The sequence below is a fragment of the Berghia stephanieae genome, chromosome 5, assembly GCF_034508935.2.
Source record: "Berghia stephanieae isolate SIO BIC M18660-M18661 chromosome 5, UCSD_Bste_1.3, whole genome shotgun sequence".
Classification (NCBI taxonomy): Eukaryota; Metazoa; Mollusca; class Gastropoda; order Nudibranchia; family Aeolidiidae; genus Berghia; species Berghia stephanieae.
In genome coordinates, this window is record NC_088364.1 from 32,050,527 (window position 1) to 32,073,466 (window position 22,940).

General features: G+C 34.7%; 1 protein-coding gene across 1 annotated transcript; it reads left to right on the forward strand.

Annotated features, from left to right (window-relative positions):
* The first annotated feature begins 1,382 nt into the window (after nucleotides 1-1,382).
* On the forward strand, nucleotides 1,383-18,423 carry LOC144974127 (Golgi to ER traffic protein 4 homolog). The gene is made up of 9 exons (XM_078917027.1): nucleotides 1,383-1,499; nucleotides 5,401-5,479; nucleotides 7,280-7,361; nucleotides 7,952-8,107; nucleotides 8,548-8,686; nucleotides 14,589-14,729; nucleotides 16,184-16,259; nucleotides 17,043-17,112; nucleotides 17,869-18,423. Exons 1-9 carry the CDS (start codon nucleotides 1,384-1,386, stop codon nucleotides 18,042-18,044), a joined length of 1,035 nt encoding a protein of 344 aa, XP_078773153.1. The 5' UTR covers nucleotide 1,383; the 3' UTR covers nucleotides 18,045-18,423.
* Nucleotides 18,424-22,940: the final 4,517 nt, after the last annotated feature.

Consider the following 22,940-nt stretch of genomic DNA (forward strand, 5'->3'; position numbering starts at 1 on the left):
GGCACTGAACATAATATATTTATCCACCCGTGTTATGCTTGACCAGACAGTGGTGCGGCATTATTTGGCGAGGGAGCTATTGAAAAGCCGTTGGCCCTACACTCGTCATATCCATATAGCATATAGTTTGAGTCCGGGATGACTTGGGCCATTCGGACACGTCGAAGGCCTCTTTTAACAAGTTTTTTTTTCCAGACTGCAATGCTTTGTGCGTACGTTTTACGGAAACCCGACAACCACCCGTGGGAAGACCTCACCCTAGCTACGCACTTAAACAAGACCTTTCGCCAGAGCAAGGCAGCTGCCCATGAGTCAGCTTAGGCAGTGACACATTATGGGGCAGAGAGTCTGAAAAATGTATTAATGTGCTGGGAGAAACCTGATGCTAAATATTCCATTTTTATTAAGCTTAATATAATATTATTTGAATCAGATGAAATATCCTTATCGAGGAGAGTAAGTTCTGTTTCTAAAACCTCAATTTAAAAAAAAAAAATTTTTAATTTATTAATTTATTTATTTTTTGAGAGAGAGAGAGAGAGAGAGAGAGAGAGAGAGAGAGAGAGAGAGAGAGAGAGAGAGAGAGAGAGAGAGAGAGAGAGAGCATAATATTGATACGATAAGTCTGAACTAAGCGAGTGAGGGTCTTGGAGCTTATGGCGTGCATCCCCATTGTCTTATAATAATATAAACTGCTGCTCAACCTATCTGTTGCTATTTATAAATCTATGCAGATCTCTGATCGCGAGAAAAGAAGTTGATTTTCTCTTGAGTATAAACCTGTTTCTATGTCTTTTTTTAGATGATGTTGTAGTATACAATTTATTTGTTTGGATTTTTTGTGTGTGTATGGTACAGTTATAGCTGCAGCACAGTATTATTTCTATACTAAAATATATGGGCAAATTAGTTCACTTTTGAGTATAATTCATACTTTCAAGTATTATATTTAGCTATATGTTAAGGGCGACGTGTACTTGAGCTTGAGCTTTGAGCTTTTATATAAAGGGCAATATCCACTAAACGTGCTCAAAGCGCTTTACAAAGGGTCCCTAGCCGCAGCAACATTTAACATGTAGAACGAGACATGATTTAATATGTTTACTTATCTAAACTGTGTTAGGGGGCTATATGTTATAGTTGTCAAGCCATTATTTTTTTTTTTTTTAATGATTAGACACAAATATCATGTAAACAAGGAATTATGTAATTTATATTAGTAATTGCATAGTGGGCTTGTAAATCATTGTTGCCTCTGTCTTATGACATTTCAAGTTCACGTTGGTTGCCCTAAATAACATCTTCCCTTCCCAAGGACTTGCATCTTCCTAAAGTTTAGGTAACGAAATATGTCCATGTAGTCACTTCATTCATTCTTTCAACATGGCCACGAATCCAAACATCCGTGGGGTCGAGAGAGTTCTCACCAAATGTGAAGCTTCTATAAATGCTGGAAACTATTATGAAGCACACCAGATGTTAAGAACCATTTATTTCAGGTGGGTTCAATAAACTATTTTATCAGTTTCGGGCTGACCCAGAAAATGTATCTATCGGCTGGGGCGTTTTTGAGGTTCATCACACAATCCTGTTTCCTGACCCGATCATCCAATATTCCAAAGATTTCCCTGCGTAACACTGAGTAACTGCTTAACTTTCCAGCCATTTTCTCGATTTTTGTTTTATTGCCTTCATCATTAACAACCATATTATTATTATTATTATTATCAGCAACATCATTCTATAATATCAATGATCAACTTTATCACCTGAACTGTCTGGTCTGTCAACATCATTATTCTCACCTCATCTCAGGCTGTAATTATCCCCAGACACCTGTTCAAACCTGTGAAACTTCGTTATCCCCAGACACATATTTGAAACTCCGCTCTTTTTAACAATTATCCACACTCCAGAATATGGAATGTTTCCAAATGCACATAGAAATAAGGAAAGTTAATAAAATATCTATAATAAAAACATAAAATTAACCAACATTAAATCAGTTGTTACTACATATACACAATATGCGAACTCTCTCTCTCTCTCTCTCTCTCTCTCTCTCTCTCTCTCTCTCTCTCTCTCTCTCTCTCTCTCTCTTGGTTCCTTTCTAGTTTCTAGCAAATTGTCATATTCGTCCCCACTCGGATCTCAAAAAGTGTCTAAAAAGAATAAATAATTAAAAAGCAAACAAACAGAAATATTCAGAGAGCGACCAAATGGTCAGATAAAGGAGAAAAAAACAATCACTAGCTAATTAAAAAAAAAATAAAAACAATTTTAAGAAATTCATGCTCAGAAACGGAACAAAAGGAGAAAAAAATAGCTCGCACAAAAAAAAAAAAAAAAAAGAGGTGGGGGGAGGATGGATGGGACATTTATCCCTTGCAACTTTCTGTAAAAAGAAGACGGAATTTAAAAAAAAAAAAAAAAAGTGGCGAAACCAGGATTCGAACCCACAACGTCGATTCTGATAAAACTTCCAGGGCAGACGACTAAACCATTCGGCCATGACACCCACTTCGAAGTCGACTCATATTGTGTATATGTAGTAATAACTGATTTAATGTTGGTTAATTTTATGTTTTTATAGATATTTTATTACCTTTCCTTATTTCTAGGCTGCGGTTATTCAGAGTCGACTCTGAATAACTGTCTACGGTTATTCAGAGTCGACTCTGAATAACTGTCTACGGTTATTCAGAGTCGGGGAGTCCACTCTGAATAACTGTAGACAGTTGACTCTGAATAACTGCTCTGAATAACTAGACAGTTATGAGTGATGAATTTCCAGTTACCAACCACACGGTTTTTCTGGGTTTTTTTTCTTCTCTCCCACCTCTGTTTAACCCTACGGGAAAAAATCGTTTTACTTTTTGGTATTTTCTTGTCTCTTCTGTCATGGCAGTTTTTTGCATCGGTGATTTGCATTGCGGCCGCAAAATTTGCAAATTGTCGAGATTTTGCATCCAAAAAAAAAAAAAAAAAAAAAAAAAAAAAGAAATATTTAAAAAAATATAGTGGGGACCGGTGATGATAATCTTCCGCGGATTTCTGGGATTTTAGGATTTGTTCATAAATGTTCCGTTGTTTTTTTGTCATGTCAAACATTTTCTGCTCAGTGGTAGTTCAGGGGGGAAAAAACAATAATATGCCTTCTATCATTTTTTGACACCTCTGCTCAGTTGCATGAATTTTGGTGCCACTCCTTTATTTATGACGTTAGTCTAGACACGCTGGCGCCAAATGTCAAAGGCAGCCCAAGACACATGGTGGCCATGAATGAGAAGATGATCGAAAGGGAAGGGGATGGAGCAAATGGGTGTAAATATTTGTGTACGTTTTAGCTGTAACATGATAATACATTCATTTGACGATTTTAGAAGGTTTATAAGCGTGTCTTTTTTTTCTTCCTTTTTAAGTTTTGTTTTGTTTTTGTTTGATTGTTCTGAATTTGTTTATAGAATTCATTACAACTTGTGTCTAATTATTAAACAATTTTTAAAAAATCAATTCATTCTCTTCTCTCTCTCTCTCTCTCTCTCCTCTCTCTCCTCTCTCTCTCTCTCTTCTCTCTTCTCTCTCTCTCTCTTTTCCAGCCACCCTTCTATCTTCATATTATGTTTATAGATATCATTTGGTAATAGAGAGATACGTTAGGCTGATCGATTTAAGAAAAGATTGTTTATAAGCTAATTTAAATTTGCTTTGTTGATGGAATATGATTTGCAATTGATTAATAAAAAGATTCTTATTTAATGCGACTGAAGTTGAAAAATCGCCAAGTTTTAAGAATTTGGCATTAAAATTGCCAAAGTCACAAAATAACCGTAGTAAACAGGTATCAAATTGAAACAAACTCATCTCGCAAGAACTCAACTCGATAATTCGATAGGCTACTCGGCTCTAAATATCTGTACACATTGATGGTTATCCAGGGTCGACTCTGAATAACCATCTACAGTTATCCAGAGTCGACTCTGAATAACTTCCTACAGTTATCCAGAGTCGACTCTGAATAACCACTTCGTATTTCTATGTGCATTTGGAAACATTCCATATTCTGGAATGTGGCTAATTGTTGAAAAGAACTGAGTTTCAAATATGTGTCTGGGGATAACGAATTTTCATTATCCCCAGACAGGTGTCTGGGGATAATCACAGCGCCTCATCTCATCAATTCATCAAGGGCTGTCATTATTCCCAGACACCTGTCTGGGAAAAAACAATTTTCGTTATTCCCAGACACATGTAACAAATTGGCAGAAAGATTTTATGCAAAATGCCAAACTCGCCCCAAAGCCGAAAACCGACAACAAGACAAAAAAAAAAAAAAACATCTATTCACTAGCTAGGCTATGTATTCCCATAGCTACCTGTTTAATTAAGAGAAAGATTTTAAAATTTGACCCCAAACATTTTTTAACGCAAAAAGAGAAAAGAAGAAAGGCTGTCATTATACCCAGACACCTGTCTGGGGATAATGAAAATTCGTTATCCCCAGACACCTGTCTGGGGATAATGAAATTTCATTATTCCCAAACACATATTTGAAACTCCGCTCTTTTAAACAATTATCCACATTCCAGAATATGGAATGTTTCCAAATGCACATAGAAATAAGGGAAGTTAATAAAATATCTATAAAAACATAAAATTAACCAACATTAAATCAGTTGTTACTACATATACACATAACATTTGCTCATGTACTCTCACACTCTCTCTGATGTTTTAATTCCTTTAGATATTAAAATCAATTATCTTTGTTTATATATAGAAATTAAAATTTAAAGACCCAATTGAAAATAGAAAAAGCTATGGGTCAAGAAAAATTGCTGCTAAAACATTAAAACTTTTAACCATCCCACAAAGCTTTTTTTTAATTGGGTAAAAGTAGGTACCACAATAGACGTCATTTTTGTGGCAGAAAAAAACAACTTATATATCGTAAACACCGCATTGTAGGTGGGGTGGGTTTGATGATCAAGTAATCAAAATAAACTGATATTTATAATAATAATAATATAATAATAATAATAATAATAATAATAATAATGATAATTAGAGTTTAACAGCTTGACTAACAGAGCAACCTGTCCAGTGGTGATATTTAATCATGACTTTCTAACTTTCTAGAAGAATTTTTTTTTACCTTGACTTGAACAATATTTTCTTCACAGATTATAAAGAATGCAGATGTTTTCCTTTAATGATTTTAGTGACCCTATTTTTGCGATAACCAAATTACTGAACTGTCCAAAGCCACTCTACCATTGGCTGAAATTTTTATCACGATTTCTCGCATAGCACAAGGTATTGCCAAAATAGAGCGACATCTAGTCACTTTTTGATATTGAGTTATTATAAAAACATTTTTTTTTTTGTTCTTCTCAACAGGTATAGTAATCAGTCAAAATATACTGAGGCAGCTGAAATTCTTTACAAAGGTGCCTTGACTTTGCTGCAACATAATCAGGTCAGTCACATTCTTTATATATCTTCCAATGCTGCATGAATATAATGCTCAGTTAGTGAAAGAATCAAATTTGTTAAGTAAGGAAGCATATTTTATGATTTGTAATTTTGATCAAATCTGCATGTGCATGTCTTTTAAAGCTGTAATTATTGTGTAACATTCAAGTGCTTAGTCAATAGATCTAAAGCCCAGCAACTTACTCTCCTATTGCACTCTGTGCCCTTCTCCCACCCACTCTAATCCATTCAGTAACAATGTTTTTTTAATCTATGATTTAGTTTATTATTCAAGTGTGTTGTCAACATATTTATTCCCATAACTTACTTACTCTTGTGTTCTATGCTTCACCTTCCCACTCATCCTACTCTTTCCTCCTCGATTCCTTAGTCACCTCCGCCTTCAATGCTCTTGTTTTCATTATCCTGCTTACTTTTAATTTGCATTTATGCTTATAAGCTTGATTTCTTTTGAGTTTTCTCAATAATCTTTTGGAACATTCCCAGCACTTGATTTCATCACCATTTGAATGCTAAATGGAATTTTAAAATGTTTTCTTATCCTTTTCCGTCTATTGAAATTAGTTTTTGTTTTGCTCACATGATTATTTCCATTGATTGCATACTTCTATTTCTTTCCGGCCACTTATGACAATAAATCTCTCTCTCTCTCTCTCTCTCTCTCTCTCTCTCTCTCTCTCTCTCTCTCTCTCTCTCTCTCTCTCTCTCTCTCTCTCTCTCTTTTAATATATATATATATATATATATATATATATATATATATATATATATATTAACCAATAATTCATATGTTTTTTTTACAAAAAATAAGCAACGAGATTATAAAGAGTGAAACAATGGAAAGTAGGTAAAGGATAGGCCGACAAAAGAAAATATGCCAGAGAGAGTACGAAGTGATTCAAACGCGTTTGTGAAGGGATATATTTTTAAAACGACCATTTTTAAAGCCCTAACCGTTCAATAATATATAAATAGATGCATGAAAATCTGTAAATTACTCTCACTCTCTCTCTCGTAAATCACCCCTACACATTTGCTTTGCTAACATCATTAGGCCCAACACAGTGAGGACTTAAATTCGTCATCATTTCTTTATATTTAAATCTATTGCCATGAACCCTGATAGGGAAAGTGGAAGATAGGTTTGGGTGAAGACAACTGTCGAAGTTGCACTCATTTCTTCTCTACAGTTGATTACAGGTGATTACCATTAACAAGCTACCACTAAACATTGGATAGCTCTGGTAATCGAAGTCAAGAAACCGCCAAGTCAAGACTATTTATCATACAATTGAAAATTAATTGTAAGTGTGATATTGCACAAGCAATTGCCGCCTAGTTACATCCTTGCAGTGTAGGGTCTTCGCTTGTCTTACATAAGTAAGTCATCGTCTTAGCCTTTTGGTAGCTTGAGGCTGGGCTCATCGACAAGTTGCTAGTGGGACCTACATTAGTAAGTTTACCCTTTTGCTTCACTTTGCCGAAAGGTACCTCTGACCATAGAGTGGTACAGATGCTGAACCCTAAATCTATTTGACAGCTAACCTTCTATATTGTATGCCTTTTGCAAAAATTTATGACAAGCACAATAGACACTTTGTAAACTCAATAAACGTAATTGTTCTTCTATGACCAACCTCTTTTTTTTATTTTTTATGTGACATGGTAAATGAAACACTCTCCGTTGGAGATGTCTTTGTGTATTAATTGTGATATTTTATATAAATTAAATGTAAGCTATATATGAATGTTATTTTTACATGTTTCTTTTTTGCTATTTCAGTTCAGCAGTGGAGCAGATTTAAGTCTTCTATTGTTAGAGGTTTTGAATAAATCTACCACAGAGGTGACAACAGAATGTATAGGTAAGTGCAAAAAAGTTCAAAAAGTGAAGAATTTAGGTTACAGTCTAATATTCATAAAACTTGGGACTAATTGAAAATGAAGAAATAAAAGTAATTGAAAGATATTTCCTCTGACCATTTTTTAAACAATAAAGTATACATTTTGGTTCACTTCTTAAAATAGAAATGACCTAAAAGCCAGTTTTGTCTGTATATATTAATTTTATAGATGATTTATAAATACTTTACCATGTTAGATATATTTGAATAGAATTTGCTGTGAATTGCATTAAGTCAAAATCATTTTTAAGTAAATATTGATGATCAAATTCTTTCACCGAGAACTAGCATGACAACTATATTGTATTTTGCAGAAGTCAATACTAGTCACTGTCCTGCTACTATCTCTTTTGGCAATTTTTATAATAAACCAAAAGCGAGTATGTATTTGAAGTCAATCAAGAAAAAGAACTCAATTGTCATTGAAATAGCTGGAGGAAGCATCTAAATATTTATAATAAGAGGTTGAAAGGAAAACAATAGGAGGAAGGGGAGTAACAGAAGATTTAATCTCAACTGCTGAGACTTGTTCTATTTTCTTATTTCATTAGATAGGCTAGCGGTTTTGTTTGAAAAAATGGACCCGCACTGTCCTGAGAGGCAACCTTACCTGACCAAAGCCATCAATTGGACCAGTAAAGTCAACAAAGAACATCGAAGAGGACATCCTGAATTACATCAAAGAATTGGTGTTACACTTTGGCAGCGTAAGACTCTAATAGTTAGTTTAAAGATATAAACTTTTAAACAATCTATAAGTTGATGATAACTATGACCTCATCTCATCCATATTAGGGGTATATATATATAATATATGGGAATACAAAATGAATTCATTGCAAATACATTTTTTTATGAAAGGCTTTGATTTTTCAGATATGTTCTCTTTATCAAAAGTAGTTGATTAATATTGAAAGATATTCTCTTACACTTTTTTTTATTGTTCAAATTGCTTCGGATAATGACTTATTAAAGACCAATTTCTCGATACCTTTTAACCCATAAGCAAACTACATTTACATTTAAATGAATTGTATGCTTTTGTCCAAGTAAAAGGATTACCTCTGTTGACAAAGGTCGATTTTAAAAACATTTTTAAAGACAATATCCATAACACTTTGTTTCAAATATTTTCTATCTAATCTAGAGAGGAACTATGCTCAGGCTCATTATCATTACATTCACTCTGCGGATGGAGAAGGGTGTGCACAGATGCTGCTAGAATTTCACATTAATTATGGTTATCCTTCAGAGGTTGATCTCTTCATCACTCAGGCTGTTTTACAGTAAGCATATATATTTTCAAATGAAAAAGGTTCCGCGAATGTCACTGTTTTAACTTTCGAGAATGAAAATAGTTCTAAAACTAAGTCATTATTTCATGTAACTGTTAAAATGTTTTCATTTATAATAAATCACCTGTCCCTCCAGGAAAATGCCATTTCCCCCCCCCCCCCCCCCCCTGCCCAAATTATGCCAAATCAAAAGTGAAATCTTGTGACAAATTATGCAGTCTAAAAATGCAGGGATGTGTTGTTCTGCTGATGCAACTTGTACATATACAAGCAAACAATATACACATTTAAGAGCAAGAAGAAGAAGGAATAGAATAAAAAAGACTACAACAGAGATCTCAAATCAAAACATCAATAGCCACTAAAAATGTACACAATCACATCTGAATACCAAAAAAAAGAAGAAAAAAATGGTAGGTATCATTAACATTATCATTCATATAATATTTATAAATAAATCTAATTTTTTAAAAAAATCAATTTCTCTTAACCCTACAATGTTATCAGGCCTACACTTGTATAAGAAAACGTCTTGTTTTCTAACAAAAAAAATAATTTTTTAATAAAGTTTTTCTTCACACTTCCATAAAGGGAACAAAGCAAATAAGTTTACCTTAATGGTCTTTATTTTCTAAACTTTAATAATATTTCACAATACATTCCACTCTGGATAATCGCAACACCTTGGGATCAGAGTAAATGTTGCGATTAACCGAAGTTTAGTATCTTGTCCATTGTTGCAACTTTTTACACAAAACATCAATTTAAAAAGAAAAAAGAAGAAAAAAAGCGAAATATGCGGAACAACTTTTTGTCTTTAAATTTATACTGCAATATAACTATGAGGAACATGAAATGATTGTTAGTGGTGACTTCATGTTCTACGAGTTTGCGCTCCTAGTCATAGAGCCAATGATGTGTTATGTTCATTACTTATTCAAATAATATTCCTCTATTGATTTAATACAAATTTTCATTTTTTATAGTAAGCATAAATAATGTGAAATTGAGGGCAGAAAAAGTTCTTGTTATTATCATAGATCAATGTTTATCAGTATCTTTCTTTGCCAATTAAAGATAGTGTTGGTTATGATATGATATAAGTCCAGATTTATGTAGGCTTTTACAGCCTTTTATCTGCTCTTGTGCATTCGTGAACGTATATAATTCAAGTCTCTCAAAACTGGGCATGCCACATGTGGAAGGAGGTGTCTGAATTTAACTTTACAAACAGTATTTTTCTGTTTCAAAATGAGCATCAAGACGGCACTTGAATGCCTGCAATGAAGGGGCGTCGACAACTGTTGCAGGCAGGCGGTTCCATTTGTCGACTACCCTAACTGAGAAAAAGTTCTGCCTAAGGTTTAGAGAACACCTTTCTTTGGAGAGTTTGAATTTGTGTCCTCTGGTGGTGCTGGTGGAATCAAGATTTAGAGGGCTCGTGCTAACATAGTATAAATTATGTGTGTATTGTACGCTTCAATTAGGTCTCCTCTGTCTCTCCTATACTGCATGCTAGGTATTCTTATCTTTTTCAGTCTTTCTGTGTATTCTAGATCTTTGAATCCCGGAATGACCCGAGTTGCGCGTCTTAGAACACTTTCTATGAGGTCTTTGTTTTTCTGTAGTCGTGGTGCCCATGCTACATTGCCAAATTCCAAGTGGGGACGTACAAGTGCAGTGAACAATTGTCTCATGTTATCTCTATCAAGATATGTGAACGACCTCCTAATGAGGCCAACGATTCTGTTTGCTTTATTTACTTGGGTTTCTATGTGCTTAGAGAACTTCAGTTCCTGATCTACTAACACACCTAAATCTTTTTCCTCTTCAGTAGGCTGAAGTATGACAGTCTCGCTAGAGTCATGATTTCTCATTGTGTACTGATGGTGCGGGTTTCTATATCCCAAGTGCAAGACATGGCACTTGTCTGCATTAAACCTAAGCTGCCATTTATCAGCCCACTGTACCAAGCTGTCAAGATCACTTTGGAGCTGAGTTATGAACTCTTCCTTGTCTACTCTAGAGAACACCTTAGTGTCATCTGCATACATTTGGCACAGAGAGTCCACAACGTCTGGAAGATCGTTAATAAATATTACAAACAAAACTGGACCAAGGCAGCTTCCCTGCGGAACACCACTCGATACTGGTGCCCAGTCCGAAAAACTGCCGTTCACCCTAACACGCTGTCTTCTCCCAATCAGGAAATCTGAGATCCAAGCTAGCAAACATGAACTGATGCCATATGATCCAAGTTTCTTAATAAGGCGTTGATGTGGAACACTGTCAAATGCTTTGGCGAAATCAAGGTACACTGCATCGACAGGTATGCCACTGTCCAAATACCTAGTCCAAGAGTCGAGAGCAGCTAATAAATTAGTGGTACATGAGCGTTTTGATATAAAACCGTGTTGATACTCAGACAGCAACTTTTGTTCCATTAAGTATTTGACTACTTTGTCCCTAATCACGGATTCCATTATTTTGCAAATCACACACGTTAATGATACCGGACGATAGTTACTTGCTTTGCTCTTCTCACCCTTTTTAAAAAGTGGAGTTACATTTGCATCTTTCCAGATGCTGGGCAGCTTCCCTTCCCTAAGTGACTTGTTGAACAACTCTGCTAAGGGTTCTGCTAGCTGTTCTGCCAGTTCTTTTAGTACACATGGGTGTATCCCATCAGGGCCAGAGGATTTCGAGGAGCCTAAATTTTTAAGCTTATTCCACACATCTTTACAAGTGAATATAATGTCACTAAGAGAAGAGTCAACTTCAGATTTTTCACAATCAGGAATATCCCCCACTCTCTCGTTTGTGAATACACTACAGAAAAATGTATTGAGGAGGTTTGCCTTATCTTTGTCAGCTGACACAAGTTTACCGTCATTATCCTTGAGGTCGGCTAGGCCTTCTTGCACTTTCATCTTACTTTTAGCATAGGAGAAGAATGCCTTTGGATTATTTTTCGCATCTTGCGCTATAGACTTTTCATAGTCTAGAACTGCTTTCCGGCACGCCGCTTTTGCTTGGTTCCTGGCTCTTGTGTAGGCTAGCCAGTCTCTCTGGTCTAGTGTTCCCAAGTATTTCTTGTATGTCTGTTTCTTATTACGTAACTTAGACATAGCCATCTCACTCCACCAGACAGGTGTCTTGCGTTTGCCTGCAGGCCCTGATCCACTTTTAGGAATACATTCCTCAGTTGCAGTTTCTACAGTCTTTTTGATGCAGTTCCATGTATCATTTGCATCCTTATCCTGAATTTTGGCAAGTAAATTGCTGTCATTCACACACTTTCTCAGTTTATCAAAGTCAGCTTTTTTGTAGTTATACCGTCTTTCTTTCTTTACTTCAATTTTTGTGCTACACACAAAGTTAAAAGCTAAAACACGATGATGACTTTTGCCAAGGGGAGCGTTATGAGTCAAATTTTTCACCATGCTCTCTTCAGATGATAAAACTAGGTCTATGAGGGTTGGTTTCTGATCCCCTCGAAAATGCGTTGGCGACTTAACATGCTGATAGAGGAAAGAGTCTCTATAGAACTCTAAGAATTCTAATGCTTTGTTGCCTGAGGCTGTCTCATTTACCCAATCAACATCTGGTTGATTGAAGTCACCGGTGATTAATACATATGCCCTATCCTTAGTAAGGTCCAGCATAGTCTGATACAACTTATTCGTGTTCTCTGGGGAACTAGTTGGAGACCTATACGCACATCCAGCTAGTAATTTTTCACCATCCCTCACTTTCACTTCGATCCAAACACTCTCATTAGCTAACTTTTGGTCAGGTGTCAGGGTGATTTCTTGTGCACCTATCTCCTCTTTCACATAAATGATGATACCCCTGTGGCCGTTAATTTGGTTGTCAAAACAATTAGAAAATGAACAATAACCATCCATATCAACTTCAGCTTTCTGTACAGCCCACTTAAAATGTTTTGGTAAAACTTCTGATACAAAGAAAATATCTGGCTGCTCATGTAAAAGAAAATGAGACAACTCTAAACGCTTGTTTAACAAAGTATCTACATTTGTACACATGCATTTTAGCATTGATTTTGGACGTCCTATTCCATCCTGTCCTTGCCCAGGTTGAGGATAACCGCTGTTGGTGTATCCCTGAAGGCGTTTACTATTCTCATATGTCTTATGACCCATCTGGCCTTCTCCCCGTTTCTGTCTGATTCGGCTTGCTTCTGTTGTTTTAGCTTGACAAGAGCTCGCGATTCTTCTCTTTCTAAAGGGGTACGATCACGTCCAATACTAATTTGTTTAAACTCAGGCTTTGATCCAAGGTTCTTCGCTGCTTTTAGGATTTGTGATACTTGATCACTGTTAATTAATATGATCTTCATAGGTCTATTATCGTCATTCTTTTTCCCTAATCTGACAATCTTCCTGTACTCAACTCCTGCCTCAATCTCTAGACCCTGTCTACAAAGCTTCTGAAAATATTTGGCATCCGCCTCCTTGCGAGCTTCAGGATCATCACATTTGTGAACCGGAACATTGAACACAATTAGATTGTTTTTTCGTGCTTCACGTTCAGCCATCTCTTTGACACCGTCAGATGCTAAATTTGCAGTGGCTTCACCAATCTTTGTTTCAACTTCATTTTGCGTGCTTGATAGCTTGCCTATTTTCTCCTCCAGTGACTTCACATTATTTTCCAACTTTTTGAGATCCACTATTGAAGCTTGTGTGTGAGTTCAGATTCAATATTTGAAATTCTAGCTTCTACAGCTCCAAGAAATTCACTGCACTTATCCTCAATGGCTTTATCTGCTTTTACTGAGAGCAGCGCTGGTTGCACACAATATTCACAGAACCATCGAAGGTCTGGCCTTGCAATGGCACAGTACGTCTCGGGCGACATGTTCAGACAACCAGTACATGCCCAACCATCACATCTATCACACTGCAAAAGGCTATCTGATTGCTCTGTAAATTTTTTATCGCACAGGATACATATATGAAAATCAGTCTCATTGTCAGAAGCTTGTTTACTTTTGACAGGTTTCCACTTTCGAATCAACTCCATTGCTGTCCTTGGAAGGTTTAATGTGATTGCGATTCTCACTGCCGCTTCTGCTTCCACTTCTTGTCTTAGGGATAGCACTCATCTTGGACTTGGAGTACAGGCAGTCCGCTGGTCAATCTGATGCACAAGTCCAAATGTACTCACAGTATTCTCAAATAAATTCCTTTCAAAAACCCACACAGTTCCTAAAATCACTGATGAGTTTGAAGTCTTGTATACTATACGCTTTCACAGTTCAATGTTTATGTCAGCCATTTTGAAAATTTAAATCTATCTTGTTTACAATCAGTCCAAGTCTCACAGTATCTATTCTCAAAATAAATTCCTTTCAAAAACCCACACAGTTCCTAAAATCACTAATGAGTTTGAAGTCTTGTAAACAATACGCTTTCACAGTTGAGTGTTTAAGTCAGCCATTTTGAAAATTCAAATCTATCTTGTTTACACTCAGTCCAAGTCTCACTACTCAGATCACTAATATCTACATGCAACCAATTAGGTAACATGGCTTGAGCCTCAAGTGCTGTTAAATACACATTTCTTTTCACAGATGACTTTCTTTGGTATTATATTTTTTAATTAGAATTAGAATCCAGACTCTTTGAGAGGTCTTTTAGAACCTCTCACGACTAGCTATTTTTTAACCATTGTTTTTTTAATGTTTTTTTTTTAGGAGGCATTGGGTGAGTTGTTTCATGGTTTAAAAAAAAAATTGATATTGAATTTGTAAGACCTCAACCTAGCTGGAATAAAAAAATATGTTGGCAAAGACAAATCCCTTGTCTTTCCGTTTAATTTTATTATATTGTTTTACCTTTTCTTTCTTTTTGATTTTTTTTTTCAGATACTTGTGTCTTCGGAACAAAACAACTGCTAACAATTGTTTTGAGACATTCACTCGCAAACATCCAGCCATTCCGAGTGGTCCCCCTTACAGTCTACCACTTCTCAATTTTATATGGATGCTCCTGATAGCTTTGGAGGGGTGAGTAATTATACTTTTTGAGTTGATTCGTGTAGAGTTTATCAGTACCTCCACATAAGATCCAGCATTTCCAAAGATCTCACCCATTGCCAGTATTTTTGCATATTCCTGCTGATAGTGTTACTACTTTAATTGTGTAAGCAAAAAAAGATTATGGAAGAATTTATATATGTTTTAGTTTCTACAAATTACAGTGTCAGTAAATCATGGAACCAGTCAGATATTCCCTGGATAAGTCATTCCATTTGACATTGTTGACAAGGCTTGTCATTACAACCAGGATTGGATAGTTTGCTTTTTATTTAATTTTATTATTTATTTTTTTTTGGTATTTTTCAAATTCTAATTGGATGCTATCTATATTTATATATAAATTCTATATGACTATTACATGATAAAGTTACTTCAATTTATTGTCCGCATTGACTTGTTAGTCTCCATCCGACATCCTTTTTTTTTTTAAATCACGGTGATTTATTTCTTTATGTTTTATTTTGTTATATCTGTGTAGTATAAAGATAGGTTTTGTTATGTTGAGTAAGTTATAATAAAAAGATCTATTTTATCTAGATGTAAGTTTTAATCCAAGCAGACACTTGAATTTTGTGCGATAACCAAAAAGTTTTAAGGCTTTATTCAATAGAAAGTTCTACTTTTTATCATGTAAATTGTGGTGAAAAGAATATTTAATTTTTGTAAACCATTTTTTTTTTCAGATCTGAATTTGTTTACTTCTTGTATATTATGAAAATTGTAATTAGGTATTTGCATCATTCTTATTCAATACTTTTTCATCGCATTGAGAGACAATTTTCTTTTAGTCATGAGTAACAACACTCTAAATGTTGTAAGATTTGGGCATCATGAGCTAAAATGGGGTGACTTGTTCAGGGCCAAGCAGGGACTGGTTTGTAACAAGCACAGCAAAGATTACTTAATTTTGAAACTTTCAATAAAGAATACCTACAGAAAAAATAATAATGGCCATCCTAGTAAATTTTGTAGACAAGATCTATACCAACTACACATGACACATTGACAGCGTTAGTAAAAAATTGCACCCTTCCCTTTTGAGCTACCATGTTCTTTAGGGTTTATGTGTGTGTGTGTGTGTGTGTGTGTGTGTGTGTGTGTGTGTGTGTGTGTGTTATTAGCTGAATGTCAACAAATTTAATATTTATCTTATCCAATGACAAGGGGGTCAGAAGAATTGCGAAACAGTCAGAAGAATTGCGAAACAGAAATGTTAAAGAATATTTTTTTATCCAGGTATGTTAGTAGACTTTGTAATTTTCTATCAACTGGTTCGCAATCTACATATTTTAAAGTAGACTATCAATTCTGTTGAATTAATCATGGATAAAATATCTTGACATGACCTAAATGATTTGTGTTGTGAAATTAAAATTAAATCTTGCATGATAAAAATTATTAAACTCTGTTGTAATTCACAGTGGCAAATTAGCTGTATTCACAATTTTATGTGAAAAGTACCAGTTGTCTATAAAAAGGGATCCCAGCTACAAAGAGGTAAGAGTGAAATGACTGTTCTATGTTGTAATGGGTTACTTAGATTGTATCTAATACTGCCACTCATATTTCTTATGATAATGGTGACTTTACTTATGAATGACACAGAAAAGGGACAGATTGAATTTTAGACAGAATCAACATAGAAGCAAATTAAGTTCTTATACAGTATGTTGTAACTGTACAGCATGACTTTGCACACAATTTATCCACCAAAAGTAACAATCGAAGGGAAGGGGGGGGGGGGGGGTGAAAGGTCAATTGTTTATTTACATAACTAGATCCATTTCATTTGTGCGTTCTGTCCATTTAGGGATAGATGCGTCGTATAAGTGTTTATCATTAACAACTTCTCTTGATTAAGTGGTATTGATTGTTGATGAGGAAGGATCACAAGTTTTCGATTAAAGACTTGTTTTGTCTCGGATAATTTGGCTGTATGTTATTACTCTAAATTTTAAAGATACAAGTCTTACTACATTTGTTAGGCTGACAGTTTGAAACAATGGAATTTGTTTAACCCTTCACTTATCATCAATCTGATTTATGTTTTTATTATTTCTATAATACATTTCTGTCATCATAGAATAGGTGAGGAAAACATTCTGTTTTTGCTTTTACAGCCTCTGTTTGAGCATCTAGTGGCTTCGGAATGTCTAGGTGTTGAGTCTTGGTAGCATCATGTGGAAGAATGAATATATTTTTTTCTCTTTTGTCATTGCATTGGTAGTAGAATATGACTACAAATGTTTTACCGCAATATTTATTTTAAAACTTTTTCAGTATTTGGATCAAATTGGTCAACTTTTTTTTGGTGTGCCAGCTCCTCAGAAGACACCACAGGGGTTCTTTGGTGAGTTACTATTAATAATGTGTCTCACAAAGTAAAAAAGATTGTTTTTTTGTTTGTTTTTTTTGTTTTGTTTTTTTTTGTCCGATTTTTTTGGGGGTGGAAGATCTAGATATGTTTCAAAAGCATGAAACAAAAATGTTGGTGTGCAGCTTAATCTATAGTTCACTAATTGGGTCACCATCATTACTCAGCTATAACATGATCTTGATTTCAGTCAAATAAAGTGGCAGTATAATTTTTATTTTTAGGGGAAAAAAAAGTTTATTAAAAAGTGTAAAACAGCAAAGCACAGCTTAGTGTTTGTTTGTTTTTTTCCATATGTCATCTCCCTGAAATGCTGTGTAGCAGTTTTACGAACCAGAACTAACCGTGTGTTTCCCATGCTTCCATGAGACTTACGTTAGGCGCAACTTTAGATTGTTGCTGCAATCTACTTGTAACCATTCCCTTCTGTCTCCTTTGCAGTATCATGATTAATATTAATATCGCCACAACCATAGCATCACTACTACCATTACTATCATATGATCATCATCATAATAACTGCTACCACTACCATAGCATCATCACTATCACCAACTATCCGCACCAGAATTGGAAATCTTTGATTTAATTTCTCTATTTGAGAAAGAGTTATGTCTATATTTATAGTCATATAGAAATATTAATTAAAATGTTGATTGGAATTAATAAAGTTGGCGTAAAACCAATCTTAAATCATGTTAAATTATTGTTTCTTTTTTCTTTTTTTTTTAGGAGGTTTATTACAGAGTCTCCTTGGAGATAATGGTAGTGACGATGAGTCAGACGATGCATACACTCCTGGCCCCAGTCGACCACAGTCAAATCATAAAGTCACAAATGCAACCTTCAACAGTCCTAGTACTCCTGTCAAAACTGAGAGACCTCAAACAACTCCTGACTTAGATTGATTATGATATTTAATCTTGGATTTTCGTGTAATATACAGTATTGATCAAACGTAACGTTACATTTATATTTTTATATGCTCTCCATGGCAAGAAATACGCATTAAAGGAAATCAAATTGTATATCATGTTTTAAAGAAAATAAAATTCTGCTTAGAATGTTACCAAATATATATATATATATATATATATATATATATATATATTATAGTGTGTGTGTATCGCTTCAAGCGAAATATGATGGTTTGAAAATAGTCACTTAATGATCCCTATTTGGCAAGTGTGGAACTGAACACAAAATAATGCATTCAATGTATCTATCATGTTATCTTCACACATGACCGCATCTCTTCCTCCTCCTCCTATTCCTTCTCCTCCTCCTCTTCTTCTCTTCTCTTCTTCTTCTTCTTCTTTCTTCTCTTCTTCTTCTTCTTCTTCTTCTTCTTCTTCTTCTTCTTCTTCTTCTTCTTTCTTCTTCTTCTTTTAGAAGAATTAATCCAAATAAATGAAAGAATCAACTTAAAAATGTAACACACCCTTCAAAAAGGTAGGAATTGTTCTCTTCCTTTCATTTTACAACTGACTCAGACCTGGGACCAGTGGGTGGTTGGATGGGAGCATCACCCTTGAATCATATACCTATGATGTTCGCATGGGTGTACGATCCGATAGTGATGTCGTTTCTTCTTCTCTTTACTAGCCTATCCTGCTTCTTTGGTTTGTGATTGTATTTTTGACAGGGATATTTTTTTTCTGTAAATCTTCTGCCTGTTTGTTCTTGGTTATTTATAATTTAGCTTATGATATCTTTAGGTTATAATTTTGATTTACATTTGTACTATTTTTGTTAGATTGCTTGTTTTTTTGTTTCAGCGGTCTCTCATATAACCTCAATTGTGTTGGAAGAGACCTAAAGCAACAAACAAACAAAAAAGACCTGGGACCAGATATGTGTGTACTCTCTCAAATAATCAGGACTCTTTTTTTTTTTTTTTTTTTTTTTTGGTACCATAAAATAAGGACCTGCTAATTGTATTATAAATAGGTTGGGGGGGGGGGGGGGGGGGGGAGTGACGTGTCTAGTCAATTGACGTGTCAGTGTTAAATATTTGTGTTGTGTTCCATATTTTAGTCCTGTTGGTCTATTTTCGCGTGTTCCAAAAGTTCCGACAATTTTTTCACCATCCATTTACAGGCCTGTATATAACATTTGTGGATTTATTTTGTATGTAAAGAGGGTCGCAGAAAACAAAAATGTAAGGTTACTTTTGATCATTACTGTATAATTGTAAAAATATGAGGTGGGAATTGAGAAGTTTGAGAGATAGATGATCATGATTGGGAAGGGGAGAGAGAAAGAGAGCTGGGTGGGGATCCTGACCTCCCATAGTGGGCAGGGAGGTTCATACTGTGTCTTCTATCCCCTTATATCTGGTTTCCAACATGCTTTCTGTCTTTGTCTTGGAATGAGATTACTTGGTTTTGTCTTGGCCCTGGCCGGAGTCCTAGCTGGGAGGGAAACAGTCAAATGCATAGATATTTTTTTGGGAGATGATATTTTTTTCCTTGTAAATCATCTCTCTGTCATGTATTATCTTATTTATTTTTAATGTATAATGTAAGCATTTGAGTGTATTCCTCCTTGTTGGATTTTGTGCTTGTGTCCGGATGAGACTTATAGGTGATCTCAAACTAAGTACATTGAAGGTATGCTCTTGGAATCTACATCTGATCCCTATTTGTTCCTAGTTCCCCCTTTGTCTTACTTTCTCTTGGTTTCTTTAATTGTAATTCTAGAACTTTTTACTATCCCATTTTCTTCCTTTTTACTGGCGCTGATATGACCTTAATGTGTTGCAAGCGCCGTAAAACCCTTAAAAACAAAACAAAAACAGAGAAAGAGAGTATATCAAATTAAATTTGCTGCAAATGAGGATTATTATTACTATTATAGTTATCATTATTGTTATTATTATTATTATTATTATTATTATTATTATTATTATTATTATTATTATTATTATTATTATTATTACTACTACTACTACTTTTACTATTTCTCTCATCAATATTATTAATGTTCTTATTTTGTCATCCTTATTTTAAATATTTAAAAAATGAATTGTCAATCTCATATGAGGTATCAAACATATTCAAACTTTGGAGAATTCTATGAACTACTAAGATAGATTAGGGAGATCATTCATTGTAAACTTTTCATTGAATTATGTTTTGTTTATAAGATTTTTTTAACCCCTAAACTGTGCTGTAATTGTTGGAATGACAACCTCGATGTAGGAGAATGATTGTCCCCTGAGTCAGTGAATTTAGATAGTTCACCTTCCCTTTCTCTCTTTACCCCCTGTGCATTTGTTCCTTCCATGCGACTTAGATTCCTTTTTCGGAATTCAAAGGTCATGCCTTTGGTCATTCGAACAAAGTATAAGTCAGATGGATGTTTCTTATTATGAAAAATGTTTATTGATCCAAGTCTCAGAGTGACGTAGTTAAATCTTTTTTTTAAATATTTTTTTTGGATTACGAGATGTGATTTTTTAAACAAATTGTGAATCATCTCTCCATTATGTATGAGTGGCGTCAATGTCAAGTTTTTGATAATAATGCTTCTTTTGTACCCATCTTAGAAATTTCTTTGGCAGTGTTACCTTGGGACTTTGGACTTTAAAATGTTTTCAAACAAGGATATCTGGGTGGGGTTCCTGGCCTCCCATAGTGGGCAGGGTGGCATTTACTCTAATTGTGTCGTCTATCCCCTTATATCTGTTTTCCAATTTGCTTTATCTTTATCTTGGAATAAGATTACTTGGTTTTGCCCTGGCCCTGACCGTAGTGTTTGGCTGGGAGAGAAACAGTCGAATGCAAAGTTAATGTTTTAGGAGATGATAGGAGATGATATTTTTTTTCCTTGTAAATCATCTCTCTTATATCTTTTGTTATTTTTGATGTATAATGAAAGCATTTGAATGCATTCCTCTTCTTAGTGAGATCTTGTGCTGGTGTCTGGGTGAGACATTTAGGTGATCTCAAACTAAGTACTTTGATGGTGTGCTCTTGGATCTACATCTGTTTCCTATTTGAACCACTCCCTTTTGTCTTACTTTTTTCTCAAGTCCTTTTAATTGTACATCTAGAATCTTTTCACTATCCAATTCATAGTCATAGTCTCATGGTGGGCAGGGAGGCACTTCTGTGTCTTCTATCCCCCTATACCTGATTTCCAATATGCTTTCTGTCTTAGTCTGGGAATGAGATTACTTGGTTTTGTCCTGGGGACCTGTGCTTGTGTCAGGATTAGATATTTAGGTAATCTCAAACTAAGTATACTGATAGTGTGCTCTTGGAATCTACATCTATTCCCTATTTGACTAATTCACCTTTGTCTTTCTTTTTCTTGGGTACTTTAATTGTAATTCTAGAACTTTTTTCAATCACATTTTCTTCCTGTCGCTGATATGACCTAAATGTGTTGCAAGCTCCGTACCACTACACCCTTAAAAACAAAAGAAACAAGTGTATATCTTTCTAGGACCTATTTCTGATCTCTGTAAAACTAGTCTCCTGTGTTGTCTTATATTCTCTTTGCTGCTTGATGGCTAGATCTAAATCTTTTGACTATTCTATAAACTGGGGCTGAAAGGACCAAAAAGTGTCACATGAACTGCAAACAACAAAGTTTAACTGATGCTAACAGAAATGTAACTCTTCTTTTTTAAGAAAAATTATTATTATTTAAAATTTCTTATCTTGTATCTTTTTATTTACAATCACATTAGCTTGTACCAACGATTATTGAAAATATATATATATTTTTTTTTTTTAAAGAGAACACTTGCTTTAAGATTATGGTTTCACTGTATTTAACCTTCTTGTCAAGGGTGATGGTAACTTAAGTGAGATTGAAATTTAAAAACATTTGTTTTTGTTATTTTTACTTTTTAAAAATATTATTTGTTTATTCTAAAAGATTGTTATATGTGATAGATATAATATATTTTCAGTGGTTTTTTTTTTTTTTTTTTTTGGTTTTTTTAAAAATATTTACTTTGACTACTGTCAATTATCAATGTTTTTCTAATGGAAACTAAGACTTTTGACTCGGGCTATGGACTTATTCATTCACTTTGATATTTTTATCATTTAGATATCGCTCCTCAAATGTTTCATTACCGCATTGTGATAACATGCCTTTAATGATGATCTAGTGAAATATGCAAATGTATTCTGTGGTCATGAGATTTTCATTTCAATTCTTTTTTTTTTTTTTTTCCATCCTCCATTTTCTACATGGTAACAGAATATTTTTTGGAACATCATTATGACAATAAATAAAGGATGATATTAACTGAAAGTTTTTAGAATTTGTATTTTGGAATTTATCAAATGATCACATACATCGCCTCCTTGTGTGCACATGAAATACGTTGAAATCCCTCTCTTTCTTGGAATATTTGACCCTTAGACTGAAAGGAGGTTGGAGCAGGGGGATTCGGAATATCTATCCATCCTTATCTTTTGTAACACCCAACCCACCCCTTCCCTTTCTTATAATATTTGCTGTCCCTGTTGCTCTATGCAGTTCTTTGATAGGCAGATGATAGTATACCGTGGCCCGGCCTACATAAACATCCAAAAGGTAAGGTTTATATTTATGTATATTGCAAACTTGAATTTTTTATATAGCGCAATATTCCCTCTGGGTGGGGTTCCTGACCTCCTATAGTGGGCAGGGGGGCACATACTGTGTCTTCTATCCCCTTATATCTGTTTTCCAACATGCTTTCTGTCTTTGTCTTGGAATGAGATTACTTGGTTTTGTCCTGGCCGGAGTCCTAGCTGGGAGGGAAACAGTCAAATGCATAGCTATTGTTTTGGGAGATG